Genomic DNA, 21230 nt, shown 5'->3' with positions numbered 1-21230 from the left:
CACCCGCCTACCACCCGCCTACCACCCGCCTACCACCCGCCTACCACTAAAGCACCTCTCCCGCCATCTCCCGCCAAGGGGCCTTTACACCACACCACACCACATACTGTAAGTAACTAACCCACCACCATACCACATAACTAACCCACCACACCCACCACCACACCCACCAACACCACCAACACCCACCACACCAGACACGCCTACCACCACACCCACCAACACCCACCAACACCCACCAACACCCACCAACACCCACCAACACCCACCAACACCCACCAACACCCACCAACACCCACCAACACCCACCAACACCCACCAACACCCACCACCACACCCACCACCACCCACCACACACCCACCACACACCAACCACCACACCACACCAGACACGCCCACCACCCCCAACCCCCCCACTAACCCTCTTCGCAGCCTAGCGCCAGGAACACGCCCACAACGCTCCTCTTCCCCTTCTTCTCTTCTCCTCTTCTCCCATCTCCCTTCCCTCCTCCATTCTCCCTTCCCTCCTCCATTCTCCCTTCCCTCCTCCATTCTCCCTTCCCTCCTCCATTCTCCCTTCCCTCCTCCATTCTCCCTTCCCTCCTCCATTCTCCCTTCCCTCCTCCATTCTCCCTTCCATCCTCCATCCTCTCCCTTCCATCCTCCCCTCTCCCTTCCATCCTCCCCTCCCTTCCATCCTCCCCTCTCCCTTCCCTCCTCCCCTCTCCCTTCCCTCCTCCCCTCTCCCTTCCCTCCTCTCCTCTCCCCCGGCCAATTAAAACGCGCCTCGTCTCGCCCGCTTGCCACTTGACACTAGGGTTATGCATCCCCTGCTAGCGTACTGGCAATAAGATTTGATGCGACAGGTCCGCTGCATGTGATGTGCTGGCAATGGCAATGGGATGTTGCTGAGTGCCAAGCCAGCCCAGTAATTGTCATTTTCTCCTGACAGCTCCCGACTACCCGCTATCCCGCCCACCAATCACTCGCCTACTCAACATGCCGCCAGCCCCTCGTCAACCACTGAATTGCGCCCTTCAACCCTTCAACCAGAATGACCAGAAATCCCTGTGCTTTGATATCCAAGACATGTACCATCCATCGTACCGTAAATGTACCCTCGTCATATGGTACACATGATGGTACATACACATACACATACATACACATACACATACACATACATACACATACACATACACATACACATACACATACACATACACATACACATACACATACACATACACATACACATACACATACACATACACATACATACACATACACATACACATACACATACACATACACATGGCTGCAAAGTACTCAATTTCACTTCGCCTGCTAATTCTAATTCACTCTTAATCCACCAATCCACACCCCCCCACACCACCCACAACCCCCCCAGTTCGCCCAACAACGCCCACTCCACCCACTCCACCCACTCCACCCACTCTCCCGTTCTTCCCCCACCCCCCAGACAGCCTTCAAAACAACTTCTCGTCGCTCCTTCACACACTCCTCTCTTCTTTCTTCTTCAACCCATCCACTCTCACATATACAGACTTCGTTGGCAAAGTCATTCCCGTTTTAACAAAAACTTCTAATCAGAAACAGAAAACCCACACTCTCTCAAAATCAAATTCCAATTCCAATTCCGGTCGCAAGTCGTCCCAATATCAACACGCTCACTCTCTCTCCCTCACGCGCAACGCAAATCAGTTCTCCGAACAACAAGCCAGAGGTTGAATCTCGACTTCAACAACACCACCACCACCACATAACCCAATCTACCACCCCAATCAGTTCAAGATGCAACTCATCAACCTCTCCCTCGTGGCCCTCCTCCCCCTCCTCGCCCTCGCGCAGGACACCACCGTCGCAACCACCACCTCCACCGCCACCATCACGCGCACCATCCACGTCTCGCAGGTCAGCACCCTGACCCTCACCTCCTCCTCCTCCATCGCCCCAAACTCCACCTACATCCAGCCCGCCACCGCTATCGCCCAGAACGCCACTACCTCGATCGGCACTGGCACCGGCGGCGTCATCGCCCCAACTACAACTGGGTCCGGCACCAAGCCCAGCAGCTCTGTTGGCGCTGCGCCAGTCATGTCCGCGTCCAACGCTGGTCTGCTTGGCTTCATTGCCGTTGCTGTTGCGGCTTTGTTGTGAGCGCCTTGGGCGCTGCAATCTTCGAAATCGTTCGATGCGATCATCATTCCTTTTTTCAACGCATTCATGCCCTGTACGAGCCTCCGACATCTTTGAAAGCGACTCCGCCCTCGCCTCGAGGCTAATGCGTTACTCGTTACTTTTGTTCCCCGCTTTGGGGCTTCTCTGTCATCTTATGGCTCTGGGGAGAGAGGGAGATGGAGTTGAGAAATGAGATATGGGTATCCTGCATCTAGGGATGATCTGTGTCATATAGATGTCTCTTCTCTTTAAACTCTACGTTTTCTCTCTCTTCCCATTTTACGCTTCTCGAATACCCACCTTTACATTTGTTTGTGAAGTACCTCTTCGTCGTTCTTGCAATCGGCTAGATACCAACTGGTTTCTTTTCAAGTGCGCGCCGCGGGCTGTGTCCGGCGTCTAGCTCGTTCATCAACTCCTCTTTTTAACTACTACTTGTTTTTTACTTTTTACGTGGGGAAGGGATCTCGGGTCTGTTTGGGGGTTTATTAATTGTTGTGGAAGAAGGGGACGGGAGATCCGGTGTGTTGTTGTTGGAGTGGTGTGCAAGGGCATGTGACGGTCTGCGTACCATCACCTAAGCATTCTTCGCTCGTCTCGCCGGCTGGTGGGATGGGGTTGGTTTGCTGGTAGAAGCCGATGTCTGGGAATCCTACTTCTTCTTGCGATCCCCCTTTGGGGAGTGGATTTTTACAGATGGCTTGGTGAAGGGGGTGTCGGAGCTCATGTAAGGAAGTGAAGGGCATGTAGCGGGATATGGAAAGGGTATGCATTTTGTGTTCGATATATTGTGACTGTTGTGCTATGTCCGATATGTGACACTTTCAATGCTGTGTTCAAACAAGTGATAGCGCGCGCCACTTTTTCTTCCGCTTCTAGTTGATATGCTGTTATGTGACCTTTTACCTTTCTGGGAATTGATCGAGACAGCGGTTTAAACTCTTGAAGTTTGTTCCTTTGTAGCATGATCTGCGGTTTTCTGGATTTTCCGAGTTGCTGGGATGCTGCATCTACAATGGTGTCTACACTACATCGAGATATTTCACTACAATTATCACTTTTTCTATAATAGGCAATTGTAGGTATGTGTCTTTTAGATGCGTAGATATTTTAATAGGTTCGTATACGTACGCGTTTCGGAAGGTAGGAACGGGTCGCTGAACTTTGTTTGGAAATATAGATGGAATAAATTTGGATGTTTCAATGAATATACTACGGATATTACTTGAAGTGCCTCGATACTTCCCACCAAGAATACAGAATAAAGTGCCTCATGTAGAAACTGCATTATTAGATACCACATATGAATAAATTATTCCTACTATTCACACCCACACATCAACGTCGTCCTGACCCAAGTCACGTGCCTCAACACAAACTGGCACGGACATCCGCTCCCGCCAGTACCCGTCGTCGAATTTCTCAGCCTGGTGCTGATTCACACCCCATATCTCTGGGGTCACAAATCATATGCCCATCAACAAACACCACCTCACCGGTAGACCTCCCAATTGCACGAACACTGCACGAACACCCCTCTCACAATGTACGCCACGGCGTCCTGCAGCCGCTTCAGATGCCTTAACGCACCGCCGCTGCGCAACGCCGCGAAGGCAGTTTATATAAACTCCTCAGTCCGGGGCCTCGCGACGCCCGCCGGCGAGACGCCCGCCACAGACACCACCACCAGCGCAGCCAAGCCCAAAGGTCGCCCTACCTACTTCAAAGACACCCCCGTCCCCACCCTCGACGAATACCTGGACATCGACCAACCCCTCACCCCCGCCGAAATGCTCGCCCTGCGCCCCCGAACCGCAAAGGTGGGCAAGAAAGAAATCACCCGCCTCCCCAGCTGGCTCAAGACGTCCATCCCCTCCCCCAACACCTCTGCGGGGTTCAAAGCCATCAAGGCCGATCTGAGGGGCTTGGGACTGCATACAGTGTGTGAAGAGGCAAGGTGTCCGAATATCGGGGAGTGTTGGGGGGGGTCGGATAAGGCCTCTGCGACGGCGACCATTATGTTGATGGGGGATACGTGCACAAGGGGGTGTAGGTTCTGTTCTGTGAAGACGGCGAGGAAGGCGAAGGGGGCGTGGGACCTGGCGCCGTTGGATCCGCATGAGCCCGAGAACACGGCCGAGGCGCTGAGGAGGTGGGGGCTTGGATACGTGGTTCTGACGAGCGTTGACCGCGACGACCTTCTCGATGGCGGGGCAGCGCATTTCGCCGAGACGATTGCGAAGATTAAGTCCAAGAGTCGCGAGGGGGGCGGGAGAGAAATCCTCGTCGAAGCGCTGACGGGGGATTTCGCAGGGAAGCTGGAGATGGTCGATAAAGTCGCCCTCTCGGGACTAGACGTATACGCCCACAACGTCGAGACGGTAGACGAACTCACCCCCCAGGTCCGTGACCGTCGCGCGACGTTCGCGCAGAGCTTGAAGGTCCTGGGACGCGCGAAGGAGGCAGTGCCGAGTTTGATCACTAAGACTAGCATTATGCTTGGACTTGGGGAGACGGAGCCGCAGCTTATGGACGCCCTGAGAAGGTTGAGGGAGGTGAATGTCGATGTGGTTACATTCGGACAGTACATGCGTCCTACGAAGCGCCATATGCAGGTTGAGGAGTATATCTCGCCGCAGGTGTTTGAGGCGTGGAGGAAGAGGGCGTTGGAGATGGGGTTTTTGTATTGTGCGGCGGGGCCGTTGGTGAGGAGTAGTTATAAGGCGGGGGAGGCGTTTATTGAGAATGTGTTGAAGCAGAGGAAGAAGGGGGTTGAGGGGGTCAAGAAGGGGGAGAAGGAGGTGGTTGTGGAGGTGTAGGTAGATTGGATCGTGAGGGAGAGGGGTGAGTGTGTACGATGAGTGGGATGGCGTTGGGGCACTGGGATGGGTGTTTTTATAGATGGTTGGATGGGGTCTGATGGGGACTTGTGCATAACTGGGGATTGATACAGCAATCCGGGCTAATATAATATATCTCCTTGCACTCCATTTTTGAGCAACTGGCGTGTTGGAAGGCCGCGATATATGACTGAGTGACCTCTGTCAAAGATGAAGATGGAGGATATCTAAACCCTGATGCGGAGCGCGACGGTGAGAATAGCAAGATGACAGCGGGAAAGGGGTCAGCAGTGAGAAAGCGATGGCAGTGAGAAAGGGGCCATCGGCGTCCACATCCACAACCTCGACATAACCTGACCTGGACTCAGCATCGACGACGTCTGCCTAGCCAATTTTAGTGTCAGGTTGAGCATCTCTGTGTCGATCTCGACTATGTGATGTTTCATGTTGGCAGCTCGACGCTCGGTGCTGGTGGGTGGGTTATATAGAAAATGAGATATGTTGGGGGGAAGGGGGTGGAGGCGAACTATCACCATATGTACGGGGAGATTTGGGATGAGTATGGGTAGAAATTTGTATTGTATGTGGAAATGTAGTGAGCACTACCTAAAATACTACAATTGCCCATTTCACGCGTGCGTCTGCTGTGCCGTCAAATATGAAGATGGGTATTCCCCTATGTATCAGGATGATTACATTGACGAATAGTGGATACAAGAGCAGCGTGACTGCTTAAGATGCACAGGTGGCTCGTGGAGCTGGGCGACAACAGCAAGAGGCACCTCCTGTGGTCATTGTCCAGTGCAAACCCAGAGCGAAGGAGGGCACTGGGATTGAAGCGTTGATGGCAGCACGACCGATCCGAGCCATTGGGGATGCTCAGCCGTATAACATATGGCAGGACTTGCACGGTGAGAAAGAGAAGGAGGTGAGCATAAGGGCGGTAGCAAGAGAGCAGAAAACAGAAAGCAGCAGTACGTTTCTAGTGACTGTCCATCAACGCCCGTTCCGATTCTACTTCCAGCTCTGCCAATGCCACCCGCTTCACTCGCTTTTCGGGGTCTGAATGAGGATTGTTCCAAATACGCTGGACAACTCTCTGCTTTTTATCGCTATCCGTGACGCGGTGTCACCCATCCTCCGCTCCATCGCAGCTACGGGATTCCCTTTCATCACGAGATACAACAGGCGGCTGCTTCGAACTCGGTCCACTTGACCTTGAGTATTTGCTGAGCATGGCTTCGACTGTTTGTTCCCTACGCTGCCCTAGCAAACCTCGCCCCCAACTGCTCGTCTCGGCGCCTGTTCCGGTGGCTGTACTCCTCATGATTAACGCCTCCAGCATCGTCCTCCAAGACGATACGAGTATGGCGGGGATCCCACCGGAGACGACCCTTCGCGGCGTCCCAGGCTCGATTTCGTGTCGCAAATATGGTGTGGTTTATTTAGTAGATTTTTTTCTCATATTGCAGCAACCGTCGTTCTGTGCATACAAGGTTCCGAGACGTCGAAACGATGAGGATTCAACGCACTTCACTGCAACGATGCAAGGAGCACGCGATGATAGGAACGCCGTTGCCCATCACGGATCACTGGACCAACCGCAACTGTTTCCTCTGGCCTTTCCTACTGCAGATTCTACTCCTGTTGTCGTTTGGTCCTTCCTGCCACCGTTAGGTCTTTCTGTCGTTGCCTCTTTCTGTCGTTGATACTTCCTGCTGCCGCTGTGCCGTCGTCAGATGTGATATCGTCCGCCTGGCGCGACTGTTCTTGTTGTGGGCTTGCCTCTGTTGGTTCAGTCGCCGTCGCGGGATCTAGCACGTGGAGAGGGATTCCGAATAGAGTACGAGCCCTGGTCTCCCCGAGTTCTTGTGTTTTACCTTTTGTACCCTCTTAGCCCAACACATACATGGAAACTGACCTAATGCTTCGTCCAGGTCCTTGCGAACCCTTAATATCTCCGGCAACTTCTTTTCAATCTCGAAACACAAAAGTTGAAGAGCCTCCATGCAAAGCGATGAACAAGACACAATACAATGCATTCTTTGAGGAAGTGTTTCCATAAATTAATCTAAGCAGCTTTGCTAAAACCCCGCTCTGTAAACGCCATATGCTCATAACACCGAAACCACCACCCAATAACATACACTATCCCCCACCAAGCAATAAGCCCCCCCAACCCAATCTCACCCATCCCATCCCACTCACACAATACTGTACACATCACAACCCCCCCATATTCACCTCCTCCAACGCCGCATAATCCAAGAACCCAGCCTCCTCAAAGTCAACCCCATTCTCCTGCCCACCCATCGCTCCCCCAGCACCAGCCCTCTTCATCCTCCTCGGCAGCGCCATCGCGCGGTTCCCCGCCCCACCCCAAGCCTGACCCTGCTGCGGAGCCTGCGTCTTAGGACTGATCTCCACATCGGCCCAGCTATACTGTGCCGCTCCCTCATCGTCATCTGAGCCCACCGAAGAAGCCGAGAGACGGCGTTTGTGTGTCGCGGCGGTGGAGTAAGCACTCAGAGTCGAGCCCTGCGAGCTCATACCCGGGACGTCATCTTCGTCCAACACCCCATCGTCGTCATCCAGGTATTCGTCATCCCCGCCCTGTGGGGCCTGAACTGCCAACCCGCCAACCTTCATTATCCCGCAGAACGGTGCCAGTTCCCTCGCCGCGCCGCCTGGTACTTGCTTCACGCGGCGCTGCTGTTGTGGTTGCTGCTGAGGCTTCGATGGGGGCGCCTGGTCGGAGAACAGCGCAAAGGAGCTGTAGGAGCCGGTCTTGTAGCCCTCGGGTACGGATTTGCGAATACGCATGCCGACGTTGAGGAGGCTGGATTGGACGGTCGCAGGGAGGACTGGGGGCGAAGAGGCGTTACGGACGGTGGTCGGGGAGGGGGCGGCGCCGGAGGGGGAGGGGAAGTAGGATGTTATCGAAGATTGGTGGTGTTGGCTGTGGGTGCCGGCGTAGGGCCGCTTGGCTTGATGGGTTGGGGCTGGCATTGTAGCTTGTGAGGGAAACGACTGGTGGTGTGAGGATGAGTGTATTTTCAGATTGGGATGAAGGTTACTTCATGAGCTCGAGTGTTTTGGAGTGGAGAGGTTGAGGATGAGGGTGCGGGGTTGGCGCTGGAGTTCAGGTGAAACCGGATGGGGTGAAAGGTGGCTGCTTCGGGGGTTATGATTAAATTTGGCTACGATGCGGTTGATAAAGGCGTGGATTGGGAGCACGTGAGGAGCATGGACGAATTTGCCTGCGGCAGGCTACAGTGTTAGCTGCATCATTTACTATAGTACAAGCAAACATTCAATGCAATATATGGACTGTAATCACAAAGATTTGATAGATTTACTGGTATTGAATGCATGACTGAGGAAAAACAGGATTCACCAGGCTCACTGGCATTCAATGCACGACTCCGAAAGCAAGCCGGTATTCACAAACAGTTGCTAGGGTTACTGGCATTCAATGCACGACTGAGGCAAAGCAGTATTCATTACTCCAGCACAGTTACTCAGAACCGTAAGCTACCAGCACAGTTATTCATTCATAACCGTAAGCTACCAGCTACTCAGAACCGTAAGCTACCAGCCTAGGCCCCAAGAATACAGCAGATAGCGTCGTGCTTTCCTTCCCAATCCCAAGTTCCACCCTTACATCGCCCACTGTTGCTGTTGCCCATCTTTGGGGAGTTTTTCACCGGTAGTGTGCTGGTGCGAGTCGAAGAAGTAGCGAGGCGCCAAGTCTACTTGCGGCGGAAAGAGCAGCCCTCGGTGAGCCTGGCCTTTCCTCCAGTGGGCTGGCAGAGAACGGTCGAGCAGCCGGCGCAGATGACAACGGTTTGTGCGTGGGAGAAGACGGTGGTGATCGTGAAGCAGCCGGGGCACTTGACGTCCATGAAGAAGGATCTCGGCGCTGGGACGAGGTTCTGCATCGCAATGTTAGTTTGGGTTGTTCCAGTTGCCAGTTTTGCCCCTGGTGTTCTAGAGTCGTTCATACCTTCAGCTTGTGCTTACGTGCTTCGGCAGACGCCGAAGGGTTGAGGAGATCAACAGCGAGGACCATTTTGCCTGATCAGTGTTGGTGATTTTGGCGTGTTGGCGGTGATTGATGGCTCGTTGATGTTGCCGGGTGATGTGGTATAGTGGAAAGTTTGGAAAATGCTTGTGGGATATTTTGGAGCTAGTGGGTTAAGCGAAGGCCGCTGGAGACTGGCCGGTTGGCGATTGCGGAGAAAGTTTGGTGGCGACAGATGAGATAAGCGCACAGAAATACCAGTTTCGACGATGGCAAAACGAAATAAAAAGGGAAAAGACGATATGCCGATGAAGTTACCGTCTTGGAACGATCGTTTTTGGATTCTTCTGTGACTATGCGGCCCCTCTGACTCGAAAACCTTCTTTCCGGCGCCACCAACTTCTGTGACTCTACAGCCTCGGTGTCCTTTGCCTCCTGGCGTTCTACAGTATTAACAACGCTTGTGAAACGACGCGTGGCGATTTTGTGACAGTATAGAGTGAACTTGGGAGCTCTTGTAAGGGGTACAAACGCGCAGGTAAAAGCCGTGATATTCCATCTTTTATCAGGGCTAGACGAACGGGACAGTGATCTGGACCAAAACATGAATAGATAGTCAAGAAACTCTGATCAAAATAAAATCGAAACTATAGCAATATCACTTTGTAGCCATGCAGAAATAACTCGTAAATTATATATCAATATCTATATTTGGGAAGTTCATTCGAGTTGCTACCCCGCCAGGCTCCTAACGGCCCGCCCACCACCGAATCTCCGTCACAACTGTGTGCAACAGGCAACAGAAACCACCACATACAAACCCCCAGAATGGCGGCCCCCATGGACGAGAGAATCAATGTGCCCATAGACGACCCCAACGCAGACACAGAATGGTAAGCTCTCTTTCGCCCTTCCAAAGCTCTCCTAACACCTATGCAGGAACGATATCCTGCGGAAACATGGCGTCATACCAGAAAAACCCCCGTCCCCAACGCCTATGATCGAAGAGGCTATCCTCGAAGGCCGACGACTTGCACATGAGAATCGCCTTGAGGGCAAGGATCTGGATGAGCTGGACGAGCTTGAGGATGATGAGGATGATGCATTCTTGGAGAAATACCGGATGCAACGGGTGATGGAAATGAACGCACTAGCACAGAAGTCTAAACACGGCACTGTCTACCCGCTATCCAAGCCCGACTATTCCAGAGAAGTGACGGAGGCATCGAAGAGCGAGGTGGTGCTTGTGAACCTCACATCTGGCCTGGGGACAAACGTTGAGAGTAGGGTTTTGACGGAACTATGGAGTGACGCTGCCAGGGAGTTTGGGGAGATCAAATTCTGCGAGATGAGAGGGGACCAGTGTATTGAAGGATATCCGGACAGGAATTGCCCGACGATCCTGATTTACAAAGATGGAGATATGGTTAAGCAGATTGTGACATTGGTCTTGCTGAGTGGAGTAAGGACAAACATGAGCGACATCGATAGCCTGCTCCTCGAAGTCGGTGCTGTCAAGAGTAACGATATAAGGATATCGAAACGGAGGAGAGAGGCGGAGGATCAAGATGAAGCTCCGAAACGCTCGGGACTACGTGGCAGCACTCGTCCAGTGAACCAGGAGGACGATGAGGACTGGGAATGATACTCATGATACCAGCGGGAGATGGGAAACCTGGTCGGTTTTACCAAGTCTATAAGAGCCGCGCTACAATGCGGAGTATACACTCTGCAGTTTACTTGGGAATCGAGGACTGGTAGATTATAGATATATCTTTCAGATCGACAGCTCCGACCCGTGCTCGAAGCTTGATAGCCATATAGACCTTGTTAAAAGTACCTTCGAAGGAACAGATGCGATTATTTCATTGCCAGTGAGAGGTTTACCTGAGCGAAGAGGAGATAAATAGTTTATCTCCCGCTCTTGCCTAACATATGGAGCTGTCTGAAGGAGGGCCAAGGCTGAGAGACAAGGCTGAGAGGCGGGGCAAAAGAAGGGTCCGAAGCACAGACGCGTGTCTCACGCGACGTGATTGAGGGATAACACTTCTCACTTCTCACTTCTCACTTCTCACCATACTCACGCCACAATACCCTGCGCACCTAGAATGCTCTGAAACTGGGCCTATGCAATGGCCGACGAGCCTTTACTGCCTTCATTGCCCAAGGGCCTAGCCCCAAGCTTCTACAGCAACACAGGTCGCCCCGGAAAGCGCGCGCGCCTGAGCTCAGCGCCGGCATCGAGCGATCCCCCGCTATTTTCGAGCGACGATGACCCCAGCGCTGAGAATTACTCGGATCCAAAGCGGCGACAGAAGATGAGATATAAGGGGCCGTGGTATAAGCAGGAGCCTGATAATTCTTTATCTAATCAAGGGGAACGGAAGGTGAAGAGGACGTTGGAGAGACAGTTTGATAGTGGAGTTTGGCTGGGGAGCGATAGTACGGATGATGACGCGGATTATGATTTTTTGAAGGGGGCGCCGGTTACTTCGTTTTTGGCAAATGGGTTGCCGATGGCGATGCGACCGTCTCCGCTTCGTAGCCGTGTCATCATACCTTCTGCGCAATACCCATCCCAGGAAGATCAGGCTCGCCAGCACATCCAACAGTGCCTAGAGGAAGGCAACGAGGATGTGGATCTCTCGTATGTTATCCCCTCATTCAAGATGCTCTATAGACTGCAGACCAACGAAGATATTCTAGTGGAAAGGGCCTGACAAGTCTCTCAAACTCAGCCATTAGACCTCTCGCCTCCTTCTCGTCCATTCCAGTTTTGACTCAAGGATCATACCAAACCCTCCTCCCAAAACTGAGAATATTTTTGGCTAGAAATGAACTGAAGCGTTTGCCTGGGGAGATATTCAACCTGGAGAACTTGAGCGTGTTGAGTGTGCGCAGCAACGAGCTGACGGAGCTGCCAACGTCAATCAACAGACTACGGCGCCTCACGGAGCTGAACGCTTCCAACAATGCCCTTCGCTCGCTTCCGTTTGAGCTGCTAGAGTTGCTGTCCTGCCCGAGCAAGATAAAGATACTTCATCTTCACCCAAACCCGTTCTATGAACCATCCGCATCCGACGACATCACAGAGACTGGGCTGCCCGTAGAAGGTGCCAGTGATGAGAGGACATGGGGCTCCAAAACTTGCGACAACCCCGAACATGACCACGCCAGACACTCCGAATGGAGACGAAGATTCAAGTGTCGCTCCCAGGTCAAATTCTTCGACCTTCACGGCTCTCCAGTGAAAGGACCCGAGGCATCAACGGCCCGGCCCACCTCTAACACGCCATCACTGCTGGAACTATGCGTCAAGACCTGGGCTGACACGCCGAACATGCCGAATCTGGATGAGTATCTGAGCGGAGACTACCCGGAGAAGCTCCAACATCTGCTGGACAATGCGAGGAACCTGCGCGAGACGGAGGTGCCGGGGAGGAAATGTACTATATGTGACAGGAGGTTTGTGATCCCGAGGACGGAATGGATTGAATGGTGGGAGATTGAACAGTCGCCGGCGGGGAAGGTTACGTCCGAGGAGACGGTGCGACCGAGGGATGTTATAGAGAGCCAACTGCCGTTTATGAGGAGGGGGTGCAGCTGGCAATGTGTTCCGGGCAAAACGCCTGATGAGGGGCCGAATGTGGTCAAGGATTGATACCAGTAGTTCAGGATATCTTTAAGCCTGTTTCCGAGTATCTGGATATTTACTACAGCCCCAAGTGATTGAGCGGTTCTGTTTCTGTTTCTGTTTCAGTCATTGTTACTGACACCAGCAATTATCGTCATCACAGCGATTTCATCATATATATGCACATCTGTCGAAACGAGTTATCATTCCGACATCTGAGCCATGGGGTGATCCAAGAATCAGGGCCATGCTGAGGGTATGATCGTTTAATACCAGCCAATGAGGGCGCGAATGCGGGATGCGAGGAGTTTCTCTCACTCCTACAGTATTCACGATTAGGCTTGTATAAGCAGCCAAGATGAGTTGCACAAGTTATTTATTGGTAGGAACCACGACTTATACCCTCGGATACCACACCCGGCTGTTCGGAGCTGTCAGAACTGCACGCCTGGCGTCACCCAAGACAGAGATGCGGAGCAACGTCTCTTTTTGGAGCATGGCGTTGCCTCCGGTCTGGCCTATGGGTTGGCGTTGGCTTCCACCAAGCCGACGCAGGCACGTTTCGGGAGTTGCGACGATGCGACACGACATGTCATTGGTCGGGCGGCGCTGGTTGTGATGGGGAAAGCTCGTCGTGCATGAGGTGTGGAGAGGGAAGGGCGAAATGGCGAAGGGATATACATAGCACACGAAATTGGGAAGGAAGGGGCAAATACGTACTCCCGTATAGGTATACAAAGCCTCATGGAAGTCTGTGGGTGAATGGTGATCTACGCCGGTTGAGATTACCATACAGCGAGCGGTTCACGCACTGCAATCCTCTAGATTTCCCATGCATATGAGCAGTAATGACTCTAGGTCGGCCATGTACTGTAGAGGGATAGTTGAGAATTGTATGTGAGGATTGTATAATGTAAGGATTGTATGCGAGGATGCGAGGATTGTAAGGGTTGTATGCGAGGATTGTATGCGAGGATTGTATGCGACGGTGCGGGGATTGTATGCGAGGATCGTAGGCGACGATGGCTACACTAGACGCAAACGGTCGTGTTACCCCCTTCCCTTCCCTTTTCCTCTTTCAGAAAGCTGGCGGAAACGCCCAAAATGTTAACGACACCAGCCAGCTCAGGGGTTACAAAATTGTCCAGTATATGCGTAGAGTCCCTATCGATCGAAAGTTATTCTACAATCATGAGAGTACTGTTGACTTATTTGTTCATTGTCGACTCAATTCACCCTTGAATCCCGTTCGTTGTTGGCGTTGTAGAGTGCTTTCTCCTGATCGACTTGTTGCAAAGGTAATTAGCCTCCCAGCCTCCCAGCCTCCCAGCCTCCCGACGACGGCCCCGTTTTGTTAGAGACATCCAAACTGCCAGTCTGTGGGGGACATTGGAGACATCACTCACCCAAAAGTCAACTAATCCACTTGCAGATCACCTATCGACATCGTTAACTACGCCTCCACGCGTGCCCGCCCGCACTCTAATTCGAACCCCGTGCCAATTCCCAGCCATCTTCCACACCCAACCCTCGACATTTTTTCGCGATTCCTGTCCACCACCACCACCCCATCGCAAGCAAACCACCGACACCGTCATCGACACTGCATCCCGACCTCGAATACTGCATATCCCTTTTCGGCGCATTGGCATAGATCACGCATCCGTCCGCCCGGGCGCGGCAACAAGTAATACGATAAGCGACCACCGCTCGCCGAGCGACGACGACGACGACGACGACGACGACGACGACGACGACGACTACGAATAATGGCTTTCCTCTTCAAGAGCAAGAAGAACCAGGAGAAGGCCGCTGCGGCGACAAAGGCTGACGAGAAAGGCTCGGCCGCGGGATCACAGGCGTCGCTGCATGGCGCCAATGGGCGAGGATCGAAGGATGAGAAGGATGGGTCGACGCTGAGCCAAACCCCGACGCCGACTGGTAGCATCAATAATTCGATCAAGTCTTTCCACGGCAATGCGCCTAGTCCGGACCCCAAGGGACCCGTGAGGCGAGGAACGGGCGGCTTGGAGAAGTCGGATTTGCCAGTGAGTTGTTCCTGGCTACAATGTCGCATTGTGGATGCAACGTTCCCTGATAATCGCTGACGCGGAACTTAGCTACGAAATGCAACCGCGCCGGCTGTCCAGCCTGTAAATTCAGCTCCGAATACAGCGCTATACCCTTGGACATATCGAAAATTAACCTTCACATCGTCGCATCCGAGTCCGTTTCCCCGATATGGCGCGGCCGTTAACTCGGTGTCCTCGAAGGACGGTGACATATATATAATGGGTGGCTTGATTAACAGCTCGACTGTTAAGGGTGATCTATGGTTGGTAGAAGGTGGAGGAGGAAATATGGCTTGCTACCCGCTGGCTACAACCGCAGAAGGTCCGGGACCAAGAGTTGGCCATGCGAGTTTGCTCGTGGGAAATGCATTCATTGTCTACGGTGGTGATACCAAGATGGACGACAGCGATGTGCTGGATGAGACCTTATACCTCTTGAACACATGTAGGTTCAACCACTCCTCAGTCTCAACCTTTTTACTTATGATATATACAGCTACACGCCAATGGTCAAGGGCTGTACCTGCCGGCCCAAGGCCTGCGGGAAGATACGGACATTCCCTGAACATCGTCGGGTCAAAAATCTACGTATTTGGTGGTCAAGTGGAGGGTTACTTTATGAATGACCTGGTTGCATTCGATCTTAACCTACTTCAAGTACCAACCAACCGCTGGGAGATGCTGATCCAAAATGATGAGATGGCGACTGATGGGAGCATCCCGCCTCCACGTACCAATCACTCCATTGTCACATGGAACGAATGTCTTTATCTGTAAGTTATCAGACCTCTACATATAAATTACGAGACTAATAGATGTCAGATTCGGTGGCACCAACGGGTTCCAGTGGTTCAATGATGTCTGGTGCTACGATCCAGTACCAAACGCCTGGACCCAGTTAGACTGTATAGGATACATCCCAGCACCTAGAGAAGGCCATGCTGCGACGATAGTAGACGATGTCATGTACATTTTTGGTGGGCGCACCGAAGAGGGTGCAGATCTCGGAGATCTGGCGGCCTTCAGGATCTCAAGTCGTCGTTGGTATACATTCCAGAATATGGGCCCATCGCCGTCCGCTCGGTCCGGCCACAGCATGACAGCGTATGGAAAGCAGATTGTTGTCCTCGGAGGAGAGCCTAGCACGGCTTCGCGAGATGCGACTGACCTGTCTGTGGTTTTCCTGCTCGATACATCCAAGATCCGCTACCCTAACGACCAAATGATCCAACAGACCCCAGCTGGGGAGCAGGTGGCTGGCCGCAGGCAGAGCGACGCAGATAGAAGACTCATGGGTTCGCGCGGCCCCGGGGATGGACCACCTGATATGAAGAGACTTAATGGCGCACCGGCACGTACAAGCGTTATGGGACAACAGAACATGTATGGTGGCCGGCCGAATGGGCCTCTAGGAGTCGACGGAATGGATATGGGTAGAGACAGCCCGGGCCCTGGTTCGGCGCCTCTGCAAGGCCTAGGTATAGGCTCAAAGCTACCTCGTGCATCGCTGATGCAGGCACCGGCTGGACCACCCCCTCAAGGAATGGCTCCTAGTAGGCCCAACGGCGCACCGCAGCAAGGTAACCCGTTCCGTGGAAAGCCGCCGCCGCCAAGCAGAGGCTTTGGCCCTAGTATCGATACTTCGATGCGCAGCCAATCGCAAGAGAGAAACGCACCGGGGAGCAGGGGATTGTCTCTATCTCCTCGTGGTAGTCCTACCAGCAACGGACAGCGCGGACTACCAATAACCGCACCGATTGTTGTTGCCAAGCAGGAGGTTGTTAGGCAGGACGTCACCGATGCCCCACCTACAAATATGCAGCAGGCGTCTGTGGAGCTACCTCGATCGGGATCAAAGTCTCGTCGCCCGCAGGGCTCGTTGGGGAGTATCAATGAGGGGACTCTGAAGAGTGTCACCAACCGTTCAGGTTCTCCGCCACCTCCTTCGAGGCAAGGAAGCAACTCGGCAAAGAACAAATCAGCAAGGAACTCCCAAACGGTGTCATTACTCAACGAGCTTGATAACCTCAGGAACCGCAATGCCTGGATGGCTTCGGAGCTTGAGCTCGCTAGAAAGTCAGGATACACACCAGGTGGTACCCCAAGCTCTATTCTTGACAACCGGATCTCGACGTCGTTTTCTGATGCCGAAAGGCCATTGATCGAAGCTCTGATCGCCATGCGTTCGGAACTATCGTCCGTGCAAGGATCTATCGACCAGCAAGCAATTATTGCTGCTAAGAAGATTGCAGAAGTGGAGAAGCAACGCGATGCTGCTGTTAGTGAGGCGGTGTATGCAAAGGCAAAGCTTGCCGCCCATGGAGGTAGCCAAACCAGCACACCACAACTGGATAATGATTCGAGAGACACAAACTCGATATCCGGTGATCGCTCAACCGATGTCGCACGAAAGCTTGCTCAAGCGTTAAGCGCGCAATCGAACTTACAGAAGAATATCGACAGTCTGAGTGCGGAAGTGGAAGCAGAGGCTAATGGCCGCAAACTTGCAGAGGAGACTGCGAATATTGCCCAGGCTCGCATCGCAGAGCTGGAGAGCTACAAGCAGAAGAATTCCTCGGAGGTTGAGAGCTTGAAGGCTGAACTGCACCACGTCCATATGGAGGCCAGAGAACAGTCTATCCTGTGTGCTGAGGCCGTCGCCAAGGCGAACCTCCTCCAGGTTGATAGAGAGACCTTGGAGGGACAGCATAACGAGCTACTCGGGACATCGAAGGACCACAGCGAGACTTTCGGGTCTCTGAGAGCAGCTATCGCCGCAGCGCACGGTATGAAGGAGCACCTCGAGCGCAAGGTAGAGGAAGAGCGCAGCCAGCGCGAGGCTCTTGAGGACAAGCTGCGCAATCTTCGCTCCGAGCACGAGGAGCGCACTTCCGAGCTCGAAACTGCGAGCCAGCGTCTGCGCGATGCCGAGGAAATTGCCGATAAGCATGCAACAGAAGCACAAAGCCTTCGACAAGCCGTTATGTCTGGACTGGACAAGGCATCGACGAGGGATATGCCGATGAGCCCCACTTCCGGAGGCGAGAAGATCGCCACCCTCCAGGCTCAGGCTGAAGCGGCCAATGTCTTGGTGCGTAAGTACCAAGGCGCTGCGGACAATGCGTCGGACAAACTCCGAAGTGCAGAGGAGCGCATTGCTGGTCTTGAGGCCTACCAAGAGCAAGTCAGCCGTGAGGGCATGAGTATCCGCAAGCAGCTCCAGTCTACCATGAAGGAAGTGCAGACTCTGCAGGCTGCCAACTCGGAGATGAGGCACCAGATTGCGAACCAGCAGCTCGAGACCAACGCCGTGCATGTCCAACACAATACCCTGAAGGACCTGCTCCAGGAGCGTGGCATCAGCCCGATAACTGCGGCGCGAGCACGTAGCTTGAACAGCCCGCAGATGCGTTCAGACTCACCGGAGCAAAACCGCCTGCGTGAACTTGAGCAGCAATTGTTGACGTCGCAGCAATCTCATGAGGAGACGAAGCAGCTCCATGCTTGTCAGTCACAGGAGGTTGAGAGCACATACCGTGAGAAGCTCGCTCAGCTAGAGAACGACTACCAGTCTGCCGTCCACTACGTGAAGGGCACGGAGAAGATGCTCAAGCGTATGAAGGACGAGCTCTCGAAGCTGAAGGGAGAGAATGGCCGCCTAAAGGCCGAAGTTGACGGAGTGAGATCCAAGGCCGCCAGCCCCGCTGAGCCAACTGAGTGGGAGCAAGAAAAGGAGGCACTCCGCCACCAAATCTCGAACCTGCAAGCTGAGATCCAGACCTCGCGCTCCGAAATGGAGAACCAGCTCTCCGACGTCCGCAAAGAACTCGAGTCCACCAAAGCCGACCGCGAGCGCGTCACCGAGGCCCACGACGAATCGCGTCTCGACCTTGACCAGCTGCAGCAGGAGAACGCGAACCTCGAGAAGCGCGCCCTGGACGCCGAACAGAAGGTCTCCTTACTCCTCGACCAGGTCGAGTCCTCCGTCGATAACTACCGTCGGCAATCCCACCTTGTCAACGACGCGGTCGCCGGCAACGCCAAAACCGGCGGGCACACCCGCAACCTCAGCGACATCGACATCGTCTCCGGCGAGTCGCTGTACAGCGATACCACCGAGCGCGCTAACGACCGCAACTCCATGGCCCTCGACAGCTTAGCATCCGAGCTCGAGACTCTGCGCACGCACTGGCAGACGACGAATAAAAACTACCGCCAGTCCACGAACTTCGATGTCGACAAGCCCGATGTCGACGACAGCCAGAGCCAGGAACAGCATGGTCTGAGCAACAGCCTGGCTGATTGGCGTAAGCGTCTTGATTCTGCGGAGGCGGAGACGAGGGTTAGGAAGGGGAGCGCGGATGAGTTGTCCCCGACGGCGGGGCCGAAGGGGAATGTCTTTTGAGGTGGGGGGGATGACCGATATGATGTTTTACGTTTACCACGCGCACACACCTCTTGCCATGAAAACCTAGCTGCTGCGCGCAACTGCCTTGTTTGTATATTGAAGAATTTGAAGCCTGCTCCCCGCGGTCCCTGTGTTTGAGGGGAATGATGGGGGGTGGATAGAATGGGGGAGACGACTGTTGGATTTTTTTGAGAGAGTTTTCCCGACTATATCCGGCGTCATGATGCTTGATCGATTTCCCTGTTTTTGTTTGCCATTTGTCTTTTTGCAGTTGTTTGTCGTATCTCGTTTTTTCTGTTTGATATGCTTGATCTAACACCAACACTGCGCATTACCCCCGTCGCACCCCCGTCGCACCCCCGTCAAGGGGTTCTTGACGCCGCGAACACCCCGCGTAACGGAGCTTGTTTTGAGATTATTTGATTGGGTTTCTATATTTTCTGTTTCGTGGAGATCGGGGAGGCGGATGTCGGATGTCCTTTGCTATAGCTATGGCTGATTGAAACTCGGACTGGGACTTTGAAGAAAGGAGTGTGGTGAAAGGAGAAGGAGGAGGGAAGGGGGGGAGAGGATGAAATGTACCATACAACCACAACAGCACACACAAGGGATGCAACGCGCAGACAGACGCAATGAATAAACTTGGACAGATGCGTATGACCTACTACTAGCACTGCGGCGAGGTAGAGATTCTTATTTGGGGGGGGGATGGGTAGAATGGGTGGTTTAATAGCAGATCTGGTCTTCGGAGATGTGTCTCGGTTGCCGTGGATGGATTGCGAGGATTCTGTGCTCGCACGTTCCCCCCTCGCGGAGCTCCGCTGGCCTGGTTCTCAAGACCTGGAAGGTATGTGGTTTATGAAGACGTGTAGAACAGTAAATAACGGCATTTGAACCCATAGCCCAGCAAGCCAAGGTGGCCCCTTCCTTCCCTCCCCGCAAGCTCGCATCATGAGCGCCCAACCCCGCCGAGACGGGCCTTGTCTTCCTTTCCGTGATCGACTTAAGCGCCCGAGCTGTCCTACCCCAGTACACTACTATATAGATGGTACATTCACATACCCCGGTCCGGTCGTGATGCGTCGCTCCCAGGCACCTGCCAAACCGCACGCCGCAGACAAAACTAAGAGCCGTGTCGTGTGGCTTGGGCTCAGCGCGCGCGGCTGCGGTCTGGATGTGGGTGTTGTGGTATGTGGTATGTGGTACGGGGTAGTGGTGGTTGGTGGTGGTTGGTGGTTGTTGGTGGTTGTTGGTGGTGGTTGGTGGTGGTGGGAGGGGATTGGGTTCAGTGGTAATGGGGGAGGGGATTGGGTTCAGTGGTGGTAGTGGTTGGTGGTGGTTGGTAGTGGGGAGTGGTAGTGGGGGAGGGGATTGGGTTCAGTGGTTGGTGGTGTCTCTCTCTGTTGGGCTGCGGTGCTTGCGGAGGTTGGGAAGGACCCAGCTGGGCTCAGACCCACGCCCTGCCAACCACCAGCTTTAAGGCGTCAAGGCGTCAAGGCTTCAAGGCTTCAAGGCTTCAACTCCTCCAATCTCTGGTGAATATGTAATCGCAAAGGCTACTGTAGTATAATCCCGAAATAGCCTCTCTATACCCTCTACTATATCTATATCCTCTACATCTATACCCTCACATCTCGCATCTCACATCCCACATCTCGCATCTCACATCTCACATCTCACATCTCACATCAGCCGCCTATTGTTCTATAGACAGTGCTCTCTCCACTGTGTACTGTGGCCTCTCCTCTCCTCTTCTCTCCTCTCCTCTCCTCTCTTCTCCTTCTCTTCTCTTCTCCTCTCCTCTCCTCGCTTCTACTCCACTCCCCACTATTCTCCTGCCGCCTGAGCCTCTAAACAGCCTCTTCCCACCTGACCCACCACCGCCACCACACTAACTTACTCTAGTTCCAACTCTCCTCCTCTACTTCGATCCCACTACTCTACTTGACATACATCCCCAGAAGATTACATCCTCAACCTCACCGCTTCCTCTCTCCCCAAACGAGGCTCTGGTCCTCTTACTCCCACAACAACAACGCCCTTCGCCTAA

The 21230-nt window shown here is 53.4% G+C and overlaps 8 protein-coding genes across 8 annotated transcripts; 5 read left to right on the top strand and 3 right to left on the bottom strand.

Annotated features, from left to right (window-relative positions):
* Positions 1 to 416: 416 nt before the first annotated feature.
* On the bottom strand, positions 417 to 827 carry VC83_02403 (uncharacterized protein; the record flags this gene model as incomplete). The annotated part of the gene is made up of 1 exon (XM_024466068.1): positions 417 to 827. One exon carries the CDS (start codon positions 825 to 827, stop codon positions 417 to 419), a length of 411 nt encoding a protein of 136 aa, XP_024326320.1.
* A 581-nt stretch (positions 828 to 1408) lies between these two features.
* On the top strand, positions 1409 to 2990 carry VC83_02402 (uncharacterized protein). The gene has a single exon (XM_024466067.1). The coding sequence runs from the start codon at positions 1816 to 1818 to the stop codon at positions 2179 to 2181; it is 366 nt and encodes a 121-aa protein (XP_024326321.1). The 5' UTR covers positions 1409 to 1815; the 3' UTR covers positions 2182 to 2990.
* Positions 2991 to 3436: 446 nt separating this feature from the next.
* Positions 3437 to 5275, top strand: VC83_02401 (uncharacterized protein). The gene has a single exon (XM_024466066.1). It carries the CDS (start codon positions 3747 to 3749, stop codon positions 5019 to 5021), a length of 1275 nt encoding a protein of 424 aa, XP_024326322.1. The 5' UTR covers positions 3437 to 3746; the 3' UTR covers positions 5022 to 5275.
* A 1990-nt stretch (positions 5276 to 7265) lies between these two features.
* On the bottom strand, positions 7266 to 8373 carry VC83_02400 (uncharacterized protein; the record flags this gene model as incomplete). The annotated part of the gene is made up of 1 exon (XM_024466065.1): positions 7266 to 8373. Exon 1 carries the CDS (start codon positions 8049 to 8051, stop codon positions 7266 to 7268), a length of 786 nt encoding a protein of 261 aa, XP_024326323.1. The 5' UTR covers positions 8052 to 8373.
* Positions 8374 to 8534: 161 nt separating this feature from the next.
* Positions 8535 to 9216, bottom strand: RPS27 (40S ribosomal protein S27). The gene is made up of 2 exons (XM_024466064.1): positions 9049 to 9216; positions 8535 to 8977 (listed from the first exon to the last, which is right to left on the bottom strand). Exons 1-2 carry the CDS (start codon positions 9112 to 9114, stop codon positions 8795 to 8797), a joined length of 249 nt encoding a protein of 82 aa, XP_024326388.1. The 5' UTR covers positions 9115 to 9216; the 3' UTR covers positions 8535 to 8794.
* VC83_02398 (uncharacterized protein) lies at positions 9217 to 10859 on the top strand. Its single transcript, XM_024466063.1, has 2 exons — positions 9217 to 9959; positions 10006 to 10859. The coding sequence occupies exons 1-2, from the start codon at positions 9895 to 9897 to the stop codon at positions 10709 to 10711; spliced, it is 771 nt and encodes a 256-aa protein (XP_024326389.1). The 5' UTR covers positions 9217 to 9894; the 3' UTR covers positions 10712 to 10859.
* On the top strand, positions 10860 to 14461 carry VC83_02397 (uncharacterized protein). The gene is made up of 3 exons (XM_024466062.1): positions 10860 to 11713; positions 11773 to 13998; positions 14133 to 14461. The coding sequence occupies exons 1-2, from the start codon at positions 11199 to 11201 to the stop codon at positions 12725 to 12727; spliced, it is 1470 nt and encodes a 489-aa protein (XP_024326390.1). The 5' UTR covers positions 10860 to 11198; the 3' UTR covers positions 12728 to 13998; positions 14133 to 14461.
* On the top strand, positions 14420 to 20416 carry KEL2 (Negative regulator of mitotic exit). Its single transcript, XM_024466061.1, has 5 exons — positions 14420 to 14748; positions 14821 to 15217; positions 15269 to 15545; positions 15595 to 20027; positions 20083 to 20416. Exons 1-4 carry the CDS (start codon positions 14470 to 14472, stop codon positions 19175 to 19177), a joined length of 4536 nt encoding a protein of 1511 aa, XP_024326391.1. The 5' UTR covers positions 14420 to 14469; the 3' UTR covers positions 19178 to 20027; positions 20083 to 20416.
* Positions 20417 to 21230: the final 814 nt, after the last annotated feature.

Source organism: Pseudogymnoascus destructans, assembly GCF_001641265.1.
Source record: "Pseudogymnoascus destructans isolate 20631-21 unplaced genomic scaffold scaffold_5, whole genome shotgun sequence".
Lineage (NCBI taxonomy): Eukaryota > Fungi > Ascomycota > Leotiomycetes > Thelebolales > Thelebolaceae > Pseudogymnoascus > Pseudogymnoascus destructans.
The sequence above is the reverse complement of the archived record's forward strand: the minus strand, read 5'-3'. Positions and strand labels throughout refer to the sequence as shown.